General features: G+C 39.9%; 1 protein-coding gene and 1 pseudogene across 1 annotated transcript in view; one reads left to right on the top strand and one right to left on the bottom strand.

Moving 5' to 3' along the window:
• DDX1 (DEAD-box helicase 1) overlaps positions 1-17,427 on the bottom strand; it is a 30,137-nt gene extending 12,710 nt beyond the window's left edge. The window contains exons 1-13 of the mRNA XM_077750938.1: positions 17,375-17,427; positions 17,018-17,081; positions 16,093-16,122; positions 15,011-15,107; positions 12,699-12,746; positions 10,932-11,015; positions 10,620-10,703; positions 10,162-10,238; positions 9,404-9,476; positions 7,677-7,753; positions 7,450-7,564; positions 6,569-6,707; positions 2,997-3,057 (exon numbers count right to left, since the gene is read on the bottom strand). Coding sequence (XP_077607064.1) covers positions 2,997-3,057; positions 6,569-6,707; positions 7,450-7,564; positions 7,677-7,753; positions 9,404-9,476; positions 10,162-10,238; positions 10,620-10,703; positions 10,932-11,015; positions 12,699-12,746; positions 15,011-15,107; positions 16,093-16,122; positions 17,018-17,081; positions 17,375-17,424 — 999 coding nt within the window. The 5' untranslated portion in view covers positions 17,425-17,427. The remainder of the gene's footprint in view (positions 1-2,996; positions 3,058-6,568; positions 6,708-7,449; positions 7,565-7,676; positions 7,754-9,403; positions 9,477-10,161; positions 10,239-10,619; positions 10,704-10,931; positions 11,016-12,698; positions 12,747-15,010; positions 15,108-16,092; positions 16,123-17,017; positions 17,082-17,374) is intronic.
• Positions 5,110-6,045, top strand: LOC144220679 (large ribosomal subunit protein uL18 pseudogene; annotated as a pseudogene).
• Positions 17,428-18,146: the final 719 nt, after the last annotated feature.

Genomic DNA, 18,146 nt, shown 5'->3' with positions numbered 1-18,146 from the left:
CAATCTAGTATATAAAATACATAAATGTTTTCCAAGTGAAAACCAGATGAATCTTATGGGAACTCTGAAATCAAACCAGGAGTCGATTCCCAGCTCCACCATTACCCAGCTGTATGACCTCAACTTATTTAATTAATCTCTTCTAGTTTCAAATTTCTCATTTTTGAAATCTGCTTTGCAAGATGGCTGTGACAACTGAGAGATGAGATTCATAAGGCACTAGATGCCTAGTGTGCCAGGTGCTCGATAAATGCGGTTATAATTAATCACGACGGTGCTCTGACTACCCAGGCACACAATCATAATTACTCTTTGTCAAGTGCTTATAATGAACAGGCACTGTGCTAATGTTTTACAAGTACTGTATCATCTCATGACCACTACAGAAAACATTACTATTTTTATTCCTATTTTTAAATGAGCAAACTGAAGTCTAGAACACTAAAGTCGTAAGAATTTAAATGATACAGCTCCTAAGTACCCAAACTAAATTTCAAACTCAAAGTCCAAACCTGAGAAAAGGTCTAAGTCAAATAAGAACAAGTTTTATTTTTTTTATTATAAAATTTTTCAAATATACACCAAGGGAACAGAACAATGAACCCCCACATCAGTACAAATCATGAACATTTAGGATTCACACACACGTCTTTTAATCAAGCTCAGAGGTACAGTGATCAGGAACATGGGCTTTGAAAGAAGGCCTACCGACAAGTCATAAGATCTTGGGCAAGTGACCTAATATTTCGTATAAGCCCTCTTCCCAGTCTGTAAAAATGGAGAAGAGCATCATTTCAGAGGGCCACCATGGGAACTGAATAAGAAAATGTAGGTAAGCATTTAGCTGTGCTTGGTTCAGTTCTACAAAGCAGCCAATAAAGGTAGATGGTTTTTAAAGTATATGAATGGATGTTATGTGTGAGCACAAATAAAATATTACATCAAACCATTCAATAAATTAGACAACTCAAAACAAAACTTCTACTTGATTAATAGGCATGAAAACTCACTGCTATCCTTCACTTGTTGTCTCCACTGTAGATTAAAAACATAATTTTCTCCTAACAAATTTATCACCAGAGTCTCATTAGTTCAGTATCTCAGACACTTGAAGAAGCACAATACTGTGTTGGACTTTTAATTTGAACCAAGAGAAGGCATTTATATTCCCACGAAAAGTAAAACAGACATTTCTGAAGCGACTGTTTCATCTGTATTGATAACAATAAGCAAATCTCAGTTAAATGTAGAGAATATGGCCTGAAAATATGAAGATAAAGTGTATCAAGAACCAACTATGTTTGAGCACTGTGACAGGGACTCCACACGGCAATGAACAAAGTATCACACTGGTTCTGTGCGCAACATCTCTCCACTAGAGGATTCCAACCCACGTGTGATTTCCTCTCTCCTCTATTTCAGCAGTGAAAATCTGCATGAAAACTCACTTTACGTGAAATACAGACACTAGGTTTAAAAAAAAAAAAAAGTCAGTTAAATTGGAAATAGCTACATAACTTGTGTAAGAGCACCAAGCACTTCTCTAGGCCTCAGGTGCACAGGCTGCATTACTGTGGAAACTCTACAATATTTTTTAAATTAAATAGTTCTACTCTCTTACTCCAAAGCTGACTTGTGGCCCAGCGTAAGACACAACACAGTACTAGGGCCAAGCCAGAGGGTGACGGGAGACAGTACAAGAAGAGAATACAGATGGAAAGAAGGGCAGAGAGAGAACATATTAGATCAGCTAAGTAGAATAGAAGTGAATCTGGTCAAGAAAGCTACAGAATAACACTGCCTTAATTTTGCCATTGAATTTGCCCAGTGCCAAATGTTCGAGGACTGATAGAAGCATATAGGATTCCCTAAAAGCTCTGCAGCTGTAAAGCAGGAGTTAAGAAGCTTAGTAACTTATGGGGAAAACAGATTTGGGTTTGAGAAATCAAGAATGGGAATGAATATATTAAATCTCTCTTTTTTTTGGTCTTTAAGTTTATTAATTTATTTCTTGAGAGTGAGCAAGGGAACAAGTGGGGGAGGGGCAGAGAGAGAGGGAGACACAGAATCCGAAGCAGGCTCCAGGCTCTGAGCTGTCGGCATAGGGCTCAACATGGGGCTCAAACCCACAAATCACGAGATCATGACCTGAGCCAAAGTCAGATGCTTAACCAACTGAGGCACCCCAGCGCCCCAAACATATTAAATCTCCTACAAACACTAAAAAATATAACACAGCAAATAAAAATCTACGAAAGTAATTTTACTATCTTAGAATAGTATTATCAAGTCCGGTAATAGGATTCCTTACTTTTAATATGCCGTACCAGGTCAAATCTAAACCATTTGGCGTAACATTTGACAGGGGCACCGGTGGAACTGGATGAAGTGGACATATTTCCTCACTGTGACTCAGTATCAGGTGGTTTAGATTAAACGATAAAATATTTAGGGAAGGAAATGGAAGAGAAGTTGGAAAGAAGCAAGTTATTTCATACACATGAAATATTTTATGAAGTCCTATCTATATCTGGCTTCACAGAATTGATGAGCACAGTTAAGAATATCCCATCACGAGGATCACTGTCTTAGCTTTGCCCTTTGTCACTGGCTGTCTGAGCGCGGTCTGAGACTCCCCTTTCCCACTTCTGGACTTCCCTCCCTCCTCCTGGAACCACACTGTATCATTCTCCATCGTTCCTTTGGGTCCCTGCCTCAACTTTTACATTCTCTGCAATCCACTTGATCTTCATTTCTATTCTTAACTCTACTTTCTTTTTTCTCCATTATCCTCAAAAGAAAGAACCTGAATTCACGAGAAAGCAAGAAGGAAACCTTCAGGTGCTCAAAAGGTAAATGAAAAAAACAAAACCCTGTATGCTGAATTTTGCATGAGGGGTTTGGAAGCGTGTGGACGCTCTTGGGAAAAGACAAGCCTACACTGCCAAAATGACAACCCATAATGCAACCTCTTAAAAACTGAAAGTACAACTTACCCCATTATCCAAAACAGAGAGCTGATCTCGTGCGGCAACACCTCCAATTATCAGAAGCTCCCTGAAATAAATACCATCATGACAATGTAGAAAAAGATTAAAACTTGCTTCATTGTTTGACTTGCATCCATTTCTTTTCAAAGGAAACGAAGGCTGAGTAAGTAACTGAGAAGAATGTACCACAAAAGCCTGGAGAAGCTCGGGAAGCAAGCACTTCATTCCGCGCAGCCGCTCACATGTGAGGGCAGGCCGAAGTGCGAGCAGGGCGTGAGAGCTCAGAGCACAGAAAACATCTCCGTAGCTCCCTGTGTTCGGAAAACTCCTGGTGCTCCAAAATCTGCTTTCAAGCTACCTTCTTAGATGTCTGTGGTTCTATGTGCATAAGATGTCTCAGAAAGAATACATGAACATCAAGTTTTAAAAGCTGCCCCCAGGTACGATAACTAAAAACTGGGAGATGAAAGGAGACTTACGTTTCACCAGATATTCTTTTGTATTGTTTGAATTTTTCTCATTCCACACATATATTTTTTTAATGTTTAGGTTTAAAAAGACCACCTTATGCCAGGGCAATTCTATGGGGTGCTGGAACGTACGGATACACACATGCCAAAGGGTCAAATTAACCGTCTTTTCTACACTACACACAAAGATTAACTCAAAATGAATCACAGATGCAACTGTAAGATACAAAACCATTAAACTCTCTGAAGAAAACATAGGAGTAAATTTTCATAACCTTGGGTTATGCAAAGTCTCCTCATACTCCAAAAACAAAAACCAAGAGATGAAAACCAGATAAATTGAACTTCATCAATATTAAAAACTTTTGTGCTTCAAAGACATTACCAAAAGAGTGAAAAGACATCCCACCAAATGAGCAAAAATATTTGCTCATCCCTCCAAATGAGCAAAAATATTTGCAAACCATATACCTAATAAATAATATTACATGTGTATCAATATATGAAGAACTTATAACTCAACAACGAAAAGACAACTCAACTGAAAAATGGGCAAAGAATCTGGACATTACAAATGGCCAATAAGCACAAAAAAAGATATTCAACATTACTAGCGATCAGGAAAATGCAAATGAAAGCCACAATAAGATACCACTTCACAGCCACAAGGATGGCTATAATCAAAGTAAGAGAGAATGTTGATGAGGATTTGTAACCCCTGTACATTACTAGCAGGCATGTAAAACGGTGGTGTTACTTAGAACACAGTCAGATGGCTCCTGAAAACACCACACACGAAGCTACTGTAACAGCCAGCAATTCCACTCCCCGGTACAGATCCAGGAGAAATAAAAATGATGTCCACACAAAAACTAGCACACTAATGTTCACAGCACAGTAGCGAAAAAGTGGTAACAACCCAATGTCCATCGACTAATAAATGGATAAATGGACAAACAAAAATATGGCACATGCATCTAATGGGATACTTTTTGGCAATAAAAAAAGAACTAAGCACTGATACATGCTGCATCATGAACAAATCCTGAACACATTATGCTAAGTGAGAAAAGCCAGTCATAAATGAGCATATATCATCCAATCCCATTCATGTAAAATGTCCAAAAAAGGCAAATCTACAGACAGAAAATAAATCAGGGGTCGCCTAGTAGGAAGGTTATGAGGGAATGGAACGGCTGTTAATGGGTACATTGCTTCTTTTGGGTGTGATGAAAAGGTTTAAAAATTGGTTTTGGTGACAGTGGCACATCTCTGTGAATATAATAAAAACTAAAAGCAATCTGTACGCTTTAAGCAGTAGATTGTATGATATGTAAATTAAATCTCACTAAAGCTATTTACAAAAAGATTGTCTTTTTTTCTTTAAATATTTATTAATTTTTGAGAGAGAGAGAGTATACACACACACACACACACACACACACACACACACACCCCCAAGTGTGGGGCAGGGGCAGAGCAGGAGTGGGGGGGTGGGGAGAGAATCCCAGGCATGCTCCACACCCTCAGCACAGAGCCCAAAATGGGGCTAGAACATATGAACCATGAGATCATGACCTGAGCTGAAATCAAGAGTTGGATGCTCAACTGACTGAGCCACTCAGGTGCCCCAAGACTGTCTCCTTTTTATAAAGCAGACAAAACTACTTTCAATGCAGCCAGATAGCTTTCAATCAGACACATCTGTCAAACATCTTCCTTTACTTATTTTATTATTTGATCAATTTTTTAAAAATACCAGAAAACACTAAGAAAGTAGATGACGGGGTCTCTGTTCTGCAGGATGGAATCTGTTAAAGTTGTCAAGAATAAGGCTTACCGCAAGAGATACCAAGTGAGATTTAGAAGATGACAAGAGGGTAAAACTGACTAATATGCTTGGAAACACTTGGTAACTTGGGATAAAAATAAATACCACACACCTAAATACAGGATGATAGCTCATGTAACCATCAAGGAGATCATTGGTCAGACTGCTTGTGCCCAAACAGGAGGAGACATGATAGTCTGTGCAGCTCATGCTCATGAACTCCCAAAGATGGTGTGAAGGTTGGCCTGAGAAATTAAGCATACCGTACCAGCCCGCTGCTGGCCTGCAGCCTTCTCAACAGGTTTGATATGGACAAGACCTATGAAAGCCAAGTGGAGGTGACTGGAGACGAATACAATGTGGAAAGCACCAATGGTCCACATGGCGCCTTCGCCTGCTACCTGGATGCAGGGCCTGCCAGAGCTACTATTGGAGATAAGTTTAGGGGCCCCTCAAGGGAGCTGCAGATGGAGGCCTGTCTATTCCTCACAGTACCAAGTGATTCCCTACTTATGATCCAGAGAGCAAGGAATCCAATGCAGGAGGACATCAGAAACACATCATGGGTCGGAACGTTGCAGATAATATGAGTTACCCAGTGGAAGAAGACGAAGACACTTCCGAGAAACAATTTTCCCAACACCGAAGAACAATGTTAACTCCACATATGATGGAGGAGATGTGTAAGAAAGCTCACAGTCCTCCCCAAGCTGGGTGCCAGCACGCCAGAAACAGCGACAGGCCCTCTGTGTGAATGCAGTGACACGTCTCACACTGAACGAACCGCTTCCTTACGACAGTGTGCAGGGGCGCCTGGGGGCCTCAGCCGGCTAAGCGTCCAACTCTTGATTTCAGCTCAGGTCACGATCCCAGGGTTGTGGGATTGAGCCCCGCATCAGGCTCTGCACTGAGAGAGAGGCCTACTTGGGACTTTCTCTCTCCCTTTCTCTCTCTGCCCCTCTGCCACACTCTCTTTCTCTCTCTCTCTCAAAATAAATAAACATTTTTTAAAAATTTAATTTTTACTCTGATAGTTTTGCAAACCACCACACTTCATGGAAGAGTAAAATCTCCATTTACTTTTTATTGAACTGACCAAACAGGAGTTTTATATAACAACTAATTGCTACCATGTATCAAAGTTAAATCGTCAAACACTCACACTTGTGCATATGTAGGCATACTGAATTCCTACCTCATTGTTTTTCTTTCATTCTTTTTCCAAAACATCACAAACCTACAAACAATAGGCATTTGAACACAAAAGGAAGCTTTACCTTAATTTAGGGTTATCAATGTATTTCTTAAACTGCTTGACGTTATTCAGAGTTTGCTCCGCTAACTCTCGGGAGGGCTCGACAATGAGAGCTTTGGGAGCATTGGGGAGAAACTTCGTCTGTGCCACCTGCGCGTTACCTTAAGAAAACAGAAATGATTGGAACACATTCAAATCACACCTCAATACTTTTATTGGTGAAGCACGAGTGCAAATATCCCATTTCAAAGTTTTCAATAACAACTGTCAAAAAGTATAGGAGATGGTCACAAAACAAAGCTAGAATTTCTAAAATGAATCTTAAGGAATCTTCAGATTCCTTAAAGAATCTTCTTTAAATTTACTTGCAATAAATGCAACTGATATGTTTTGTGATAAAGTAAACAAGGTATGAAATGTATTTACTTTAAATAACTGAAATAGATTAGGCAACACAGTGGCTAAGAGCATGAGCTCCAGGCTCAAACTGCTTGGGTTTAAATTCAGCTCTTCCACTTACTTGTTATGTGTGACCTTGAGCAAGTTATGTCAAGTCCCTACTCCTCGAGGTCTTGTCTGTAAAATGGGCAGAGTGCTACCTTACGGGGCCGTGAACACCAATCCAGGTAAAGCACCCGACACGGCGCCGCAGCACAGAATAAGCACAAGTCTAGAAAGACCAGACATCATCGCGATCGGGTTCCCCAGGATGCCTACAGTAAAACCGAATACTCAGGAGTTTATGAATTGGGTTTGAAAGTGGATTTTACCAACATGTTAAGTAAAGATGTGTGACTAGACAAGCAAAGGGAGCACATGTAACCCACTCACGATGAGATGCCTCCGTACGGGACTTTTCCCCAGCACCCCAGCCGTGAAACCCCGCCTCATCAGGCACAGTACCTGTGTGCTGCGATTTGACAACATAACCCTCCGCTGCCTTGGAAAGAGCAACAAAACCATCTTTCGGTGGAAACTTAAATTCTTCTTCACCGAAGTTAAATTTTAGTTCAGCATTCTAGCAATGAATAAAGGAGAAAATGAAAATTCTTAACCTACTAGCAAACTAACCAGCACACAATAATGCAGATCAGAATAGCTTATAATCATAGCAACATTGTTCTAATTACCTTCAAAACACAAGCAGGAAAGAGGGCTTGGTTCTTCATATGTGGTGGGATTTCAAATGCCAAACCAAGGTCTTTTCCTTAAAATAAGAAAGAGAGAGAGAGAGAAACCGAAACTATCATAAAAGAACTTCCACACACTCGCACCATCGCATCTATCAACCTAACTGCATTCATGTTTTTGTGTCCTGTTCCCATGGATAAATTGTGCTGCCTAATGCCAAACTCTTCACTTTTTTACTTTCCTAAAAGTGCCCCCTATATTTCTAATCATTCCCTTCCTACTGGATCACTTCCATTAGACACTTCAACTAGACCTTCCATGGCATACAAGCACGCTGTAAGAGCTCCCATATTAAGACGCAGACAACCTCCTTGAATCCACATCTTCCTCCATTTACCTTCTATTTTTTTTTTCTTTTGTAGTAAAACTCCCTGATCTCCGATTTCACTGTGTCGCTTCATGTCACCCCATTCTCTATTAAAGTGAGTCCCCATCAGGCTCCCCCAACTCACCCATCACGCTCACTAAAAGAGGTCCTTCTCCAGCTCATCAGTGATATCCACTTGCCAAACCCGGTGGTTAATTCTCATCCGTCACCTTCCCAGGCTACACCATCAGCAGCTCTGGACACAGTGTGACTATTCCCTCCTCCTTCAAATACTTCCTTCACCTGGACTGCAGGACCTCGATCCCTCTTGCTTCTCCTCCTGGCTTTCCTCCTCCTTCGCCTCTGCTGGATCCTCCTCAATCTGCCCACCTCTAGCCGCAGAAACACCCCAGACCCCAGATCTCTCCTATTCCTCATCTACTCTCATTCTCTAGATGATCTCATCCCATCCTCCAGCTTTAAATATCATCGCTAAGACAATGTCTCTCAAAGGTGTATCTCCAACCCGGACGCTTACACATTTAACCACTTACTTGACTTTACCACTTAGGTGTATACTAAGTATCTCCAATTTAATATGCCCCAAATAGAAACCCCAGCATCCAAATGGCTCCCTATCTACTGCCAGCACCCTCGCCACTCGTTTGTAACACAGAAGCCATAATGATATTCTAAGATACCAATAATTCTCTACTCAAGACCCTAATGGCTTCCAATCTCACTCAAAAACTTTGTATCACAGCCAATAACGCCCTATCCTAAAGGGCCTCACTACCTCAACTGACCTAACATTCCACCATTCCTCTCCATGCCCAGTGTTCTCCAGCCCCACTGGCCTCCTCACTGTTACTCAAATACCTCAAGCACACTTTCATCTCAGCGCCGTTGCATTTACTGTTCACTCTCCTCGAAACACTTGGAGATTTTTTGCACGGCCCACCACCCAATTCATTTGGATCACTACTCAAATGTCACCTTATCAGAGGTGGCTTTTCTGACAACCCTGTATAAAGTAGCAGAGCCCTAGACTGTTATCACCCTCCATTGCCTTACCCTGATTATAATCTCCTTCGGGGCACACGTCCCCACCTACCATGTTATGCATCTGTCTCCCCCCACTGGTAGGTAAGCCTCACAAGAGTAAATGTGTTGGTCTACTCCATCTTCTACTCTATCTTTACCACCTACCAGTGTGCCTGGCATAGAGGAAATGCTCAGTAGTACTGATTCAAAGGAAAGACAGGGAAGGAGAACTGAAGAAGAGCGTAAGGGAATTATAAATTATAAATATTTGTTATCATGTATCTTCTCTAATAAGACAATCCATAGAAAGCTTACCATTTTTGGAGAATTTGACATGCCCTTTATCTATATCTAGGTAACATCCAATGGTATCATGCATAGTGAATTCCTAGAAAAGCAGAAAGTGTAAAATCATAATGCAAAAATCATAAAGTTAAAAGTTCACATACAGCTACATCAAAAGTACATGTCAGTTCTTTAAAATAATTCCTTGAAGCACTAATGTAGGTGCTTAAAAATGCTATGAGAGGTGCCTGACTGGCTCAGTCAGTGGAGCATGAGAGCCTTGATCTTGGTGTCATGAGTTTAAGTCCCATGCTGGGTACAGAGATTACTTAAAGATAAAATCTTTGAAAACAAAACAAACAAAATTGCCCATTACAGCACATCATATGTGGCAGCAGAGGCATCATGACAGGCTTTTTAGAATCAACAGGATTTTCAGGCCCATCCATATTAAAAACTAGATTCACGATTAGATTTTCATGATCAAAATCAAGAAATGAGAAGAACATAGGCATTCAAGTCAAAGACTAAATCAAAATGGATAAAAACAGAAAACAAAGTAATAGACTTTGTAGAGGCTGATAAATGGCCTAAGGGGAAAATATTTATCTCATTTTATAACATTTCTTCACTGAAATCCAAATCCAAACTTTCTGTGGAAAACATTCTGAAAATCCACTTGAATTTGAGAGTCACTTTGATATCCCAGTCATGTCATCAGTGATCAGGTAAGCATGCGAGGGAACTTAGTGATGCTACAATTAGGTTGAGAATTCTCAGCAACTCACCTCTCCATAATTATCAAATTGTTTATTATGGGATTTCTTTCCTGTTCCACCAAAGCCAAATCCAAACTTGTCAGTACCTAGATTTTAAAATGTGCATTATTTATGTGCTACGAGTAAATGTAAAAGTCAACCTTCCACCCATAAAAGCAGCTCACAAGCCCAGCATAACTTGAAGCATCTGTGCAACACGGTGTGGGACACATCCGTCCATGCTAACTTTCCTCTGATTTCACTCTTATCCTTTACCTTATTCTTCCTCATTTTATACTGTTACAGTATGTATTTTTTAATACTTCAAATCTTTCTGGAACACAGTGAGTATACATAAATTTATTATTTCCAAGTCTTGAAAATATAAATTTTGTACGGTTACACTCATTGTTTTGCTCCCCACTGTAATAAAATGTCAACAATCCACACATAAATCTGTAAATTCAGTTTATTCTAGAAACGCTTACCTAGGTCTAAGGAAGCCTGCATGGAAGACCACCCAACTCTGCACAATCCTTGGTCATGACAGGATACTTCATAGTAGTGCTTCCCTGTAAGGGCAAAATACTTTGAGATTTATACACACCTACGATTCCTTTGCCATGCAGCCACTTTCCCACTGTTGTTGAATTACTATCCGTATGCTCCAAATGAAGAATTGTCTATCTTTTTTAACAGTAGAAATCTTTTCAGACCCCCACTTAAAGCTACAGCAGGAAAGTCCACAAATGATTACATTAAGTCACAAGTTGAAACAAGGACAAATTCTACTGAAGTACCTTTCGTCAATCCCTTAGTCGCTCGGCACCCGTGCCACTCCTTCACTTCTCGGCTCTGACAACAAAGACCGTCTGACCCAATTGCTGGAGTTGAGAAAAATGAAAAACCACGTCTGTGCAATTATATAAATTAAGCATTCAATAGCACCAATAATTCTTTCCCTTGTTGCAATGTTCCAGACACTGAGACTTACTGATCCTGAGTAGTAAGATCTTCCCCATAAATATCACCCTTATTCATCCCCTGCAAGGTGGTAGCCATGTGGCGGCCTAGCTTCTATACTGCCATCTATTAACTTGGATGAGACTTTACTGAATCAAGTCTGGAAAGCAGTCAACACGGCACCTAATCTCACTCATGCTGAGAAGGTAGCCACATCACCAACACAACATTCTCCAGAGTCTTTTAAAGAAGTGGACACTCAGAGGTGATGCAGCACTCACTCATCCATACTGACTGTTCTGACTTTAGGCTTAAATTGGAGCTTGAGTGAAAACTACACTAAAAGAAAAACAGGAATTATCTCTGGCTTGTTCCCCAAACCATGAAACCAGAAACCGCAGAGAAGGCAGGGAAAAGCCCAAATAAGCCTGTGGTTGTCCTTTGCTAATATTAGGACCCTAAAAAGTGACTATACCTCACAGTCAGTCACAGTGCGTTTTAGTGCTTACTGGCTCTAAGCATACGGCCTTTGTCTGTCCTGGAAAGAAACTGTAACTTCTGTCCCAGCTCAGGCTGACGACCCACATTCCCTACCTGAACGCAGAACAAACCTTCAGGAGAAGCATCTCAACACATATTTTACTTCGCTCATCAGAGATTAAATTATTATTCAAAGTATAAATTCTTACTCATGTGGGCACTACATTCTATAAAACTTTGAACTTTTTAAAAGTTATCTAAGCAAATCCTTAAACTTTCTATATTTAAAATTCTTTATGCACTTAGACAGACACAAACTTTATGTACAGTATAAGTCACGTGGTGGAGAGCAACACTTAGGGGTTTTTGTTGGTCTGTTTGGGGCAGGATTCCACACGCTCACTGGTGAAACTTCTTCAAGTCAGCATGATAGTTCTGCTTCATTCTCTATGGTGGCCACGCAATGGTCCTCAGATACACCCTCATCCTGGCTAACCAATCTCTGGGCAATAGCAACATTCATTCTCGTCAGTTTGTACCATTACAGATAATGCTGCACCAAACAGCTCTGCATGTACGTCCTCACATAGTGGCACTTTTATTCCAATGAGCTAGACCTTCCAGAAGTGTACACATATTTTTAATTTTAATTGGTATGCAGAACTGCTTTCCAAAAAGGCAATAATTTGTTAGGTTGGTTATCACTGTATTTGATTCCTGCCAATCAAATGTATATAAAATAATACCTCACTGTAACTTTAATTTCCATTTACCTACTATCTATAAACATTATCTTTGAACGCTTATTATCATTTGGATTTGCTCTTCTGTGCACTGCCTATTCACATCCTTTACCCACTTTTGTTACTGGTTATCTTTCTTACCAAAACAGGTGACTTAATACGTTATCTACACAAGACCCCCTCACCAGTGTATAAGTATTCTGTATCTTTCATCAACATTGCAAGTGTTCTTTCTGTTCTTTTTTTTTTGGGGGGGGGGGTCTACTGACTTTTTTCTGTGGCATCTTTTCCACATATGTTCTTAAACATGAAGCAAACACACGTCTATCTTTTACAATTTCCAAGTTTCCTATTTGGGTTAGGAAAAATCTATCTACTTACCAAAAGCAGAGCCTCTGTCGTATGGGTTCATTTGCCATTTGTTGAGCACTAAAAATAAGTTACAAACATATGAAATTGAAAATTCTCTAAAAAACAAGCCAAGTATTTTATATACCTTAATTCCTCTAGATTTAATACTGTTTTACACATTATTTAGAATGTTCAAGTAAAAGCTTTGCTGATTTTATTAAAGGAAAAATTGTAAGTGAAAATTGAAACAGATCAAAGGCAATAATTATGGGCTTTCTGGGCTAAAACCTTTTCTCCTACTTCCCTCACCGCACTTTGCAGTAAAGGAAACTGATCCTTCTCAGAACTACGAAGGCACTGATACAGTGAAGTTTTTGTAACTAAACAACTTGATTACAATCATAATGGAAATAACTGACCAAAATATCAGGGTCTAGCTAAGTATCACTATCATTTTTTTTTAAAGTCCTTTATTTTAATATCACATTCAAAAGTCACCATTTTTTTTTCCTCCTCCCTTGCATGGGATCAGCATTTTTCTTTTCAAAAACATCTTAATAGTCTATGGATAATCAAAGAACTGTAATAGCTAGAGAACTCTACATATATTCAGGCCCAATTTCCTGCCCAGTGTAGACGTCTTTCCTAGATTATTTGTGGTCAAATGATCTCTATCGTCTGCTTAAACACTCTGACGAAAAAGTAACTTTCTCTTGAGGCTCTCTCTTTCATTGTGGGCTCAATCAAGTAACTAGTAAGTATTTAAACAGAAACTTTCATTAGGTTATTTCTAATTAGTCCTGCTGCTTTCTAGAACAATTATTTTCTCTCCAGACAGATCCCTTCAATGATTTAACAATTATCCCATCACTTTTTTACTTGTTTCTCTATGTTTAAACATCTAGTTTCTTGATCTCCCAGTTCAAGGCATTGAGACCCGATTCAGGTTCCCATATTAATAGGGCAGGGCCTGCTTGGGAATCTCCCACTCTCTCTCTGCCCCTCCCCGCTCATGCACTCTTTCTCTCTCTTTCTCTCTCTCAAAATAAATAAATAAGCATTTCAAATAAATAAATATCTGGTTAGTTTATTCCTCACAGGCCATGATATTAGAAACTACCATCATTCTGACTATCCTCTTTTGGAAACATTCTCCTTTAACACCATCTCTCATAAAAGACGGTTTACAGTCGTCCCACGTTTGAAACTACTTTTGAGGAGGCCAATAGCCTAAAGACTTCATATTCATATCCATCACCTCACAACGCCTCTACAGATGAGTTCATTCTATGAGCTACGCAACACTGTTACCTCCAAATTACAGAGAAGAAAAAACGTTGAGACACCCAGTTCACTCCACTGAAGCTTGCAATTATGTCACAATCCTGTTTTATACCATGAAACAAACGTGATGTAAAAAATGGAATAATTTTTGTCAAAGTTTTAACAAAATCATAAGGTTACTCAAGGTGGAATGGAATTCAGAACCATTTAACAAAAGCAACACAATTTACAGATGAGGAAAGACTGTTCACAGAACAGATACGACCAGAAATCCTAGTAAAAGACTGTTCTCCAGGTAAATGAGACCAAACAGAAGAAACTGACTTTAAAATTTATACTTTGCATTTTAACTTCCTGGATCCCTTTCTTATCTTAAAGGGAAAATGCATGCCTCTTTTCCCTGTGGAAGGCAGTATTTCCCACCATCGTGGATTTTTACTCCATCAATCTTTTAATAAAATCCTTAATACTTTTGTAAAATACTATAACAATGTATCTTTAATATTAGACATAAAGACTATTAAGAAAAACATTAAAATTATTTCGAAAATGCCAGTGTTCTCTTAAAGAGAGCACTATTATTATAAGGAGTGACAATAATTTTTTTTAATGTTTATTTTTGAGAGAGAAAGAGAGACAGAGACAGAGGGTGAGCCGGGGAGAGCAGAGAGAGGAAGAGAGACAGAGACAGAGAGTGAGCTGGGGAAAGCAGAGAGAGAGGAGACACAGAATCTGAAACAGGCTCCAGGCTCTGAGCTAGCTGTCAGCACAGAGCCCGACGCGGGGCTCGAACCCACGCACGATGAGATCATGACCTGAGCCGAATTCGGACGCTTAACCGACTAAGCCACCCAGGCGCCCCTAGAAGGACAATCTTTCACTGTTCATGCTATAAATGACATTTAGTATTACTGGTTTCCAAGGCAGCAATGCCAACACCCCTCCCCCCAGATATTGACAATAAAAATACACACACACTCTGACCTCCCATCTGTCAATGCCAGGAATGAGAATCACTATTTTTATGCGAAAGGTAAATATTACTATGCAAAAATTACCTGAAGCACCAGTTTTAATTGTTGTTTTTCCTTTTTTGCCTTCCTGTTGGTCTTTCAGAGTTTCATAAACTATCTGGATAACTGGAATACTGAAGGCCTGTCAAAGAAACAATTGTTCTCTACATTAGTATTCAAATATTAATGAGTTTACCAATGTTACAGATGTTATGCATACACGTTAAATAATTACATATTCCAGACTGCTACTCTAATTTTATTTGCCCAAACCCAAAATACCAGCAAGGTAACAAGAGTTGATTAAATTAGGAGATAGGAGGCAGCTGATAGCCCATAACAATGAACAACGCAGAACTAGCCTAAACTCAAGCGGAAATATACCTTCCAGGCTGACACACGACTTCTCTGGTCCAGGCCAACAGGAGAGCAACCCCTATTTTCAGCCTCTTTATTATAGAGCCATTGCATTAAAATTCAGAGTAAGTGTAAATACAGAAGATACTGTAACTCATTATACAACATCAGTTTAAAACTGTACTCTTTCAAGGTATACTCTTGTAGATCTTACTTCACAATTATCTGGCAACAAGAATATCACTCTTGGTAGCACTCAATTCCTTACATTTCTTTTAAGTGTTTGTTCATTTTTGAGGGAGAGCATGTGTATGTGCACTTGTGCGTGCGGCGACAGGACAGAGAGAGGGAGACAGAGCATCCCAAGCAGGCCAGGTGCCGGCAGCAGCAAGCCCGACACAGAGCTGGAACTCGGGACCCGAGCCAAAGTCGGGCTTGGCCACCCAGACGCCCCTCAATTCCTTACGTTTTGGGAAAGGTTGTTTTATTAAATATTTCAAAGTAAAAATGGTTCAAACTTACTTTAAAAATTAACTCTTACAAGGGCACCTGGGGGGCTCAGTCAGTTGAGCATCTTTTGATTTCAGCTCAGGTCATTATCTCACAGTCGTGAGAGCCACACTGAGCAGGGAGCCTGCTGGAGACTCTCTCTCCCTCTCTCTCTGCCTCTCCCCTGCTCTTGCATACATGCACTTGCACTATCTCTCAAAATAAATAAACTTAAAAAAAACTAACTCTTACAAAGTAATCAATTTAAGTTTATTACTTACACCAGTTTTTCCACTTCCTGTTTCTGCAGCCTAAATGAAAAAAAAAGTTGATTTTATAACTTGTCAATTAAAAAAGTCAAATTGACATGACACTATATAGAAATCCTTACGACTTGACCTGCTACCCCGATTGTCACCGCGCCTCTAGATGACTCAGGTTTCTGCAGCCAACTCTTTTGTCTTGTCACTTCCCTCCCATCCCAGGGACCTGCTCTCTCCTCTCTGCACACTGCCACCATTCAAATCCAAGCCCTCATCATTCTAACCTAGATCATTACAGAAGTAACCTAACAGTGTCTCATCTCCGAGCTATACTATAAGCTGCTACCAAACTAGTCTTCATAAACAGCCATAACTATGTGACACATCCCCACTTAAAAATGTCCAGTGATCCCCACTGCCAACAAACACCAATTCTCTAACATGACACTTGAGAAAGAGCCCAAATAATTTGACCCACTATGGACTTCCCATCTTATCCCAAGTTACGCCCCCACCCGTCCCCAACACACACATCTTATGCTACCAGCAAACTGAACTACTCAAGGGTCGCCTCCTGCACCTCCTTCTCACTGCTTTTGTTGATACACTCTCTACTTATAAGATTTTCTCTTTCATCTTTCCTATGTCCAAAATCTCTTTTCCCCAAATAGAGCCTCTTGTATGACACTTCTCTGTGCACCTGTCTTACTGGGCTACAGGCTTTAAGTTTCTCAAGAGTAAAGAGTGCATCTTATCCACCTCTGGGTTCCCCACAACTTCACCTCTGTACTTCGAATGCTGTATATGTATCCCAAACGTTTATGAATGAAAATAATTTGGTGAAAGTATCCTTTTCAAGCTTAGGGAGCTCTTAAAGTGGCCACAAACAGCCCTAGAACCGTGTGTCCTCGACTCAGAAATGCCTCACCAAGTACAAACATACCATAAGTACATCACCGCCTCCTAGGATCAATGGGATAGATTCGGCCTGGATATCAGTCGGGAGACTAAAAGAATGATATTTTGAAGAATCTTAGTTAGTTTAAAAAAAAAAATCACTTTAGCCAAATAAGTCATGTTAAACTATAAATCTAAAAGAGAATTTTATTTGGTAAACAGCAGCAATCTTTTCCAACTAAAAATATATCAAAGTTTTAAAAGGAAGCTTTCTAGAGAAGCAGAAGACAAACTGAATTTTACTTACCCACTAGACTGAAAAATACTTGCTACAATCTCTAGCAACTGCAATTTAAATTACTGAATGTTCTGTCACAGGCACATTTACGTTTTATGTACTTACAGCCAATCCATCTCTTCTACAGCTTGAGCAATCTCAGGCATAACCCCCATCTCTGAAAACAAAAATTAATTTTAAGAAATGGAGTACACTAAATTAAATTAAATTAAATTGCTCTTAAAATGACTGTTCTGAGAACAGGGAAAAGGCTTTGAAGCACAGCCATGCTTCAGTACCTGCTGCGTATGGCCCTGTTAAAACAGCATAGTTTTGGAGAAAGACTTGAGTTCATGTCTAAACTCTCACTCACGAGCAGTGTTACCCTGGCACGCTCTACAGCTTGCAAAGCTATAACCCTGTTTCTTCCACGTAAAATCAGAGGGAGAGGATCTGCGTTGTAGAGCTACAGGAAGATTACAGATAAAAACATGCGATACACAGTAGCCACCAGCCAGTGCTTCCTTCCTAGCACTAGTGAAGACAAATCGACCAGACTTGGAGAGAAGATTCTTTCTTGACCAACGTGATGGTTGTTTGATCTAGAGACAATGAGGAAGTTATGCACCTTGACAATCCGAGGACCAAGCGATTAGCCTCAGCGACCTGAGAAAAATGTACAAGTGGGGAGAGAGGCCCGCACTTACTGGCAGCCAGAATCAAACTCCGGCTAACTGGAAAGGGAAGGGCCAGTGGTGAAAACTTGGGTAATCAGAAATCACTGCTGAATAACTACTGTTCTTAATTGTTCACATATTTGAATAATTCACTTTGAAGCCAGTTCTAAATGAATAGATTGGGCTATATCTGATTGAATTTTGTCTTTTTTTTTTTTGTC

The sequence above is a fragment of the Crocuta crocuta genome, unplaced genomic scaffold, assembly GCF_008692635.1.
Source record: "Crocuta crocuta isolate KB4526 unplaced genomic scaffold, BGI_CrCroc_1.0 scaffold129, whole genome shotgun sequence".
Taxonomy (NCBI): domain Eukaryota; kingdom Metazoa; phylum Chordata; class Mammalia; order Carnivora; family Hyaenidae; genus Crocuta; species Crocuta crocuta.
The sequence above is the reverse complement of the archived record's forward strand: the minus strand, read 5'-3'. Positions and strand labels throughout refer to the sequence as shown.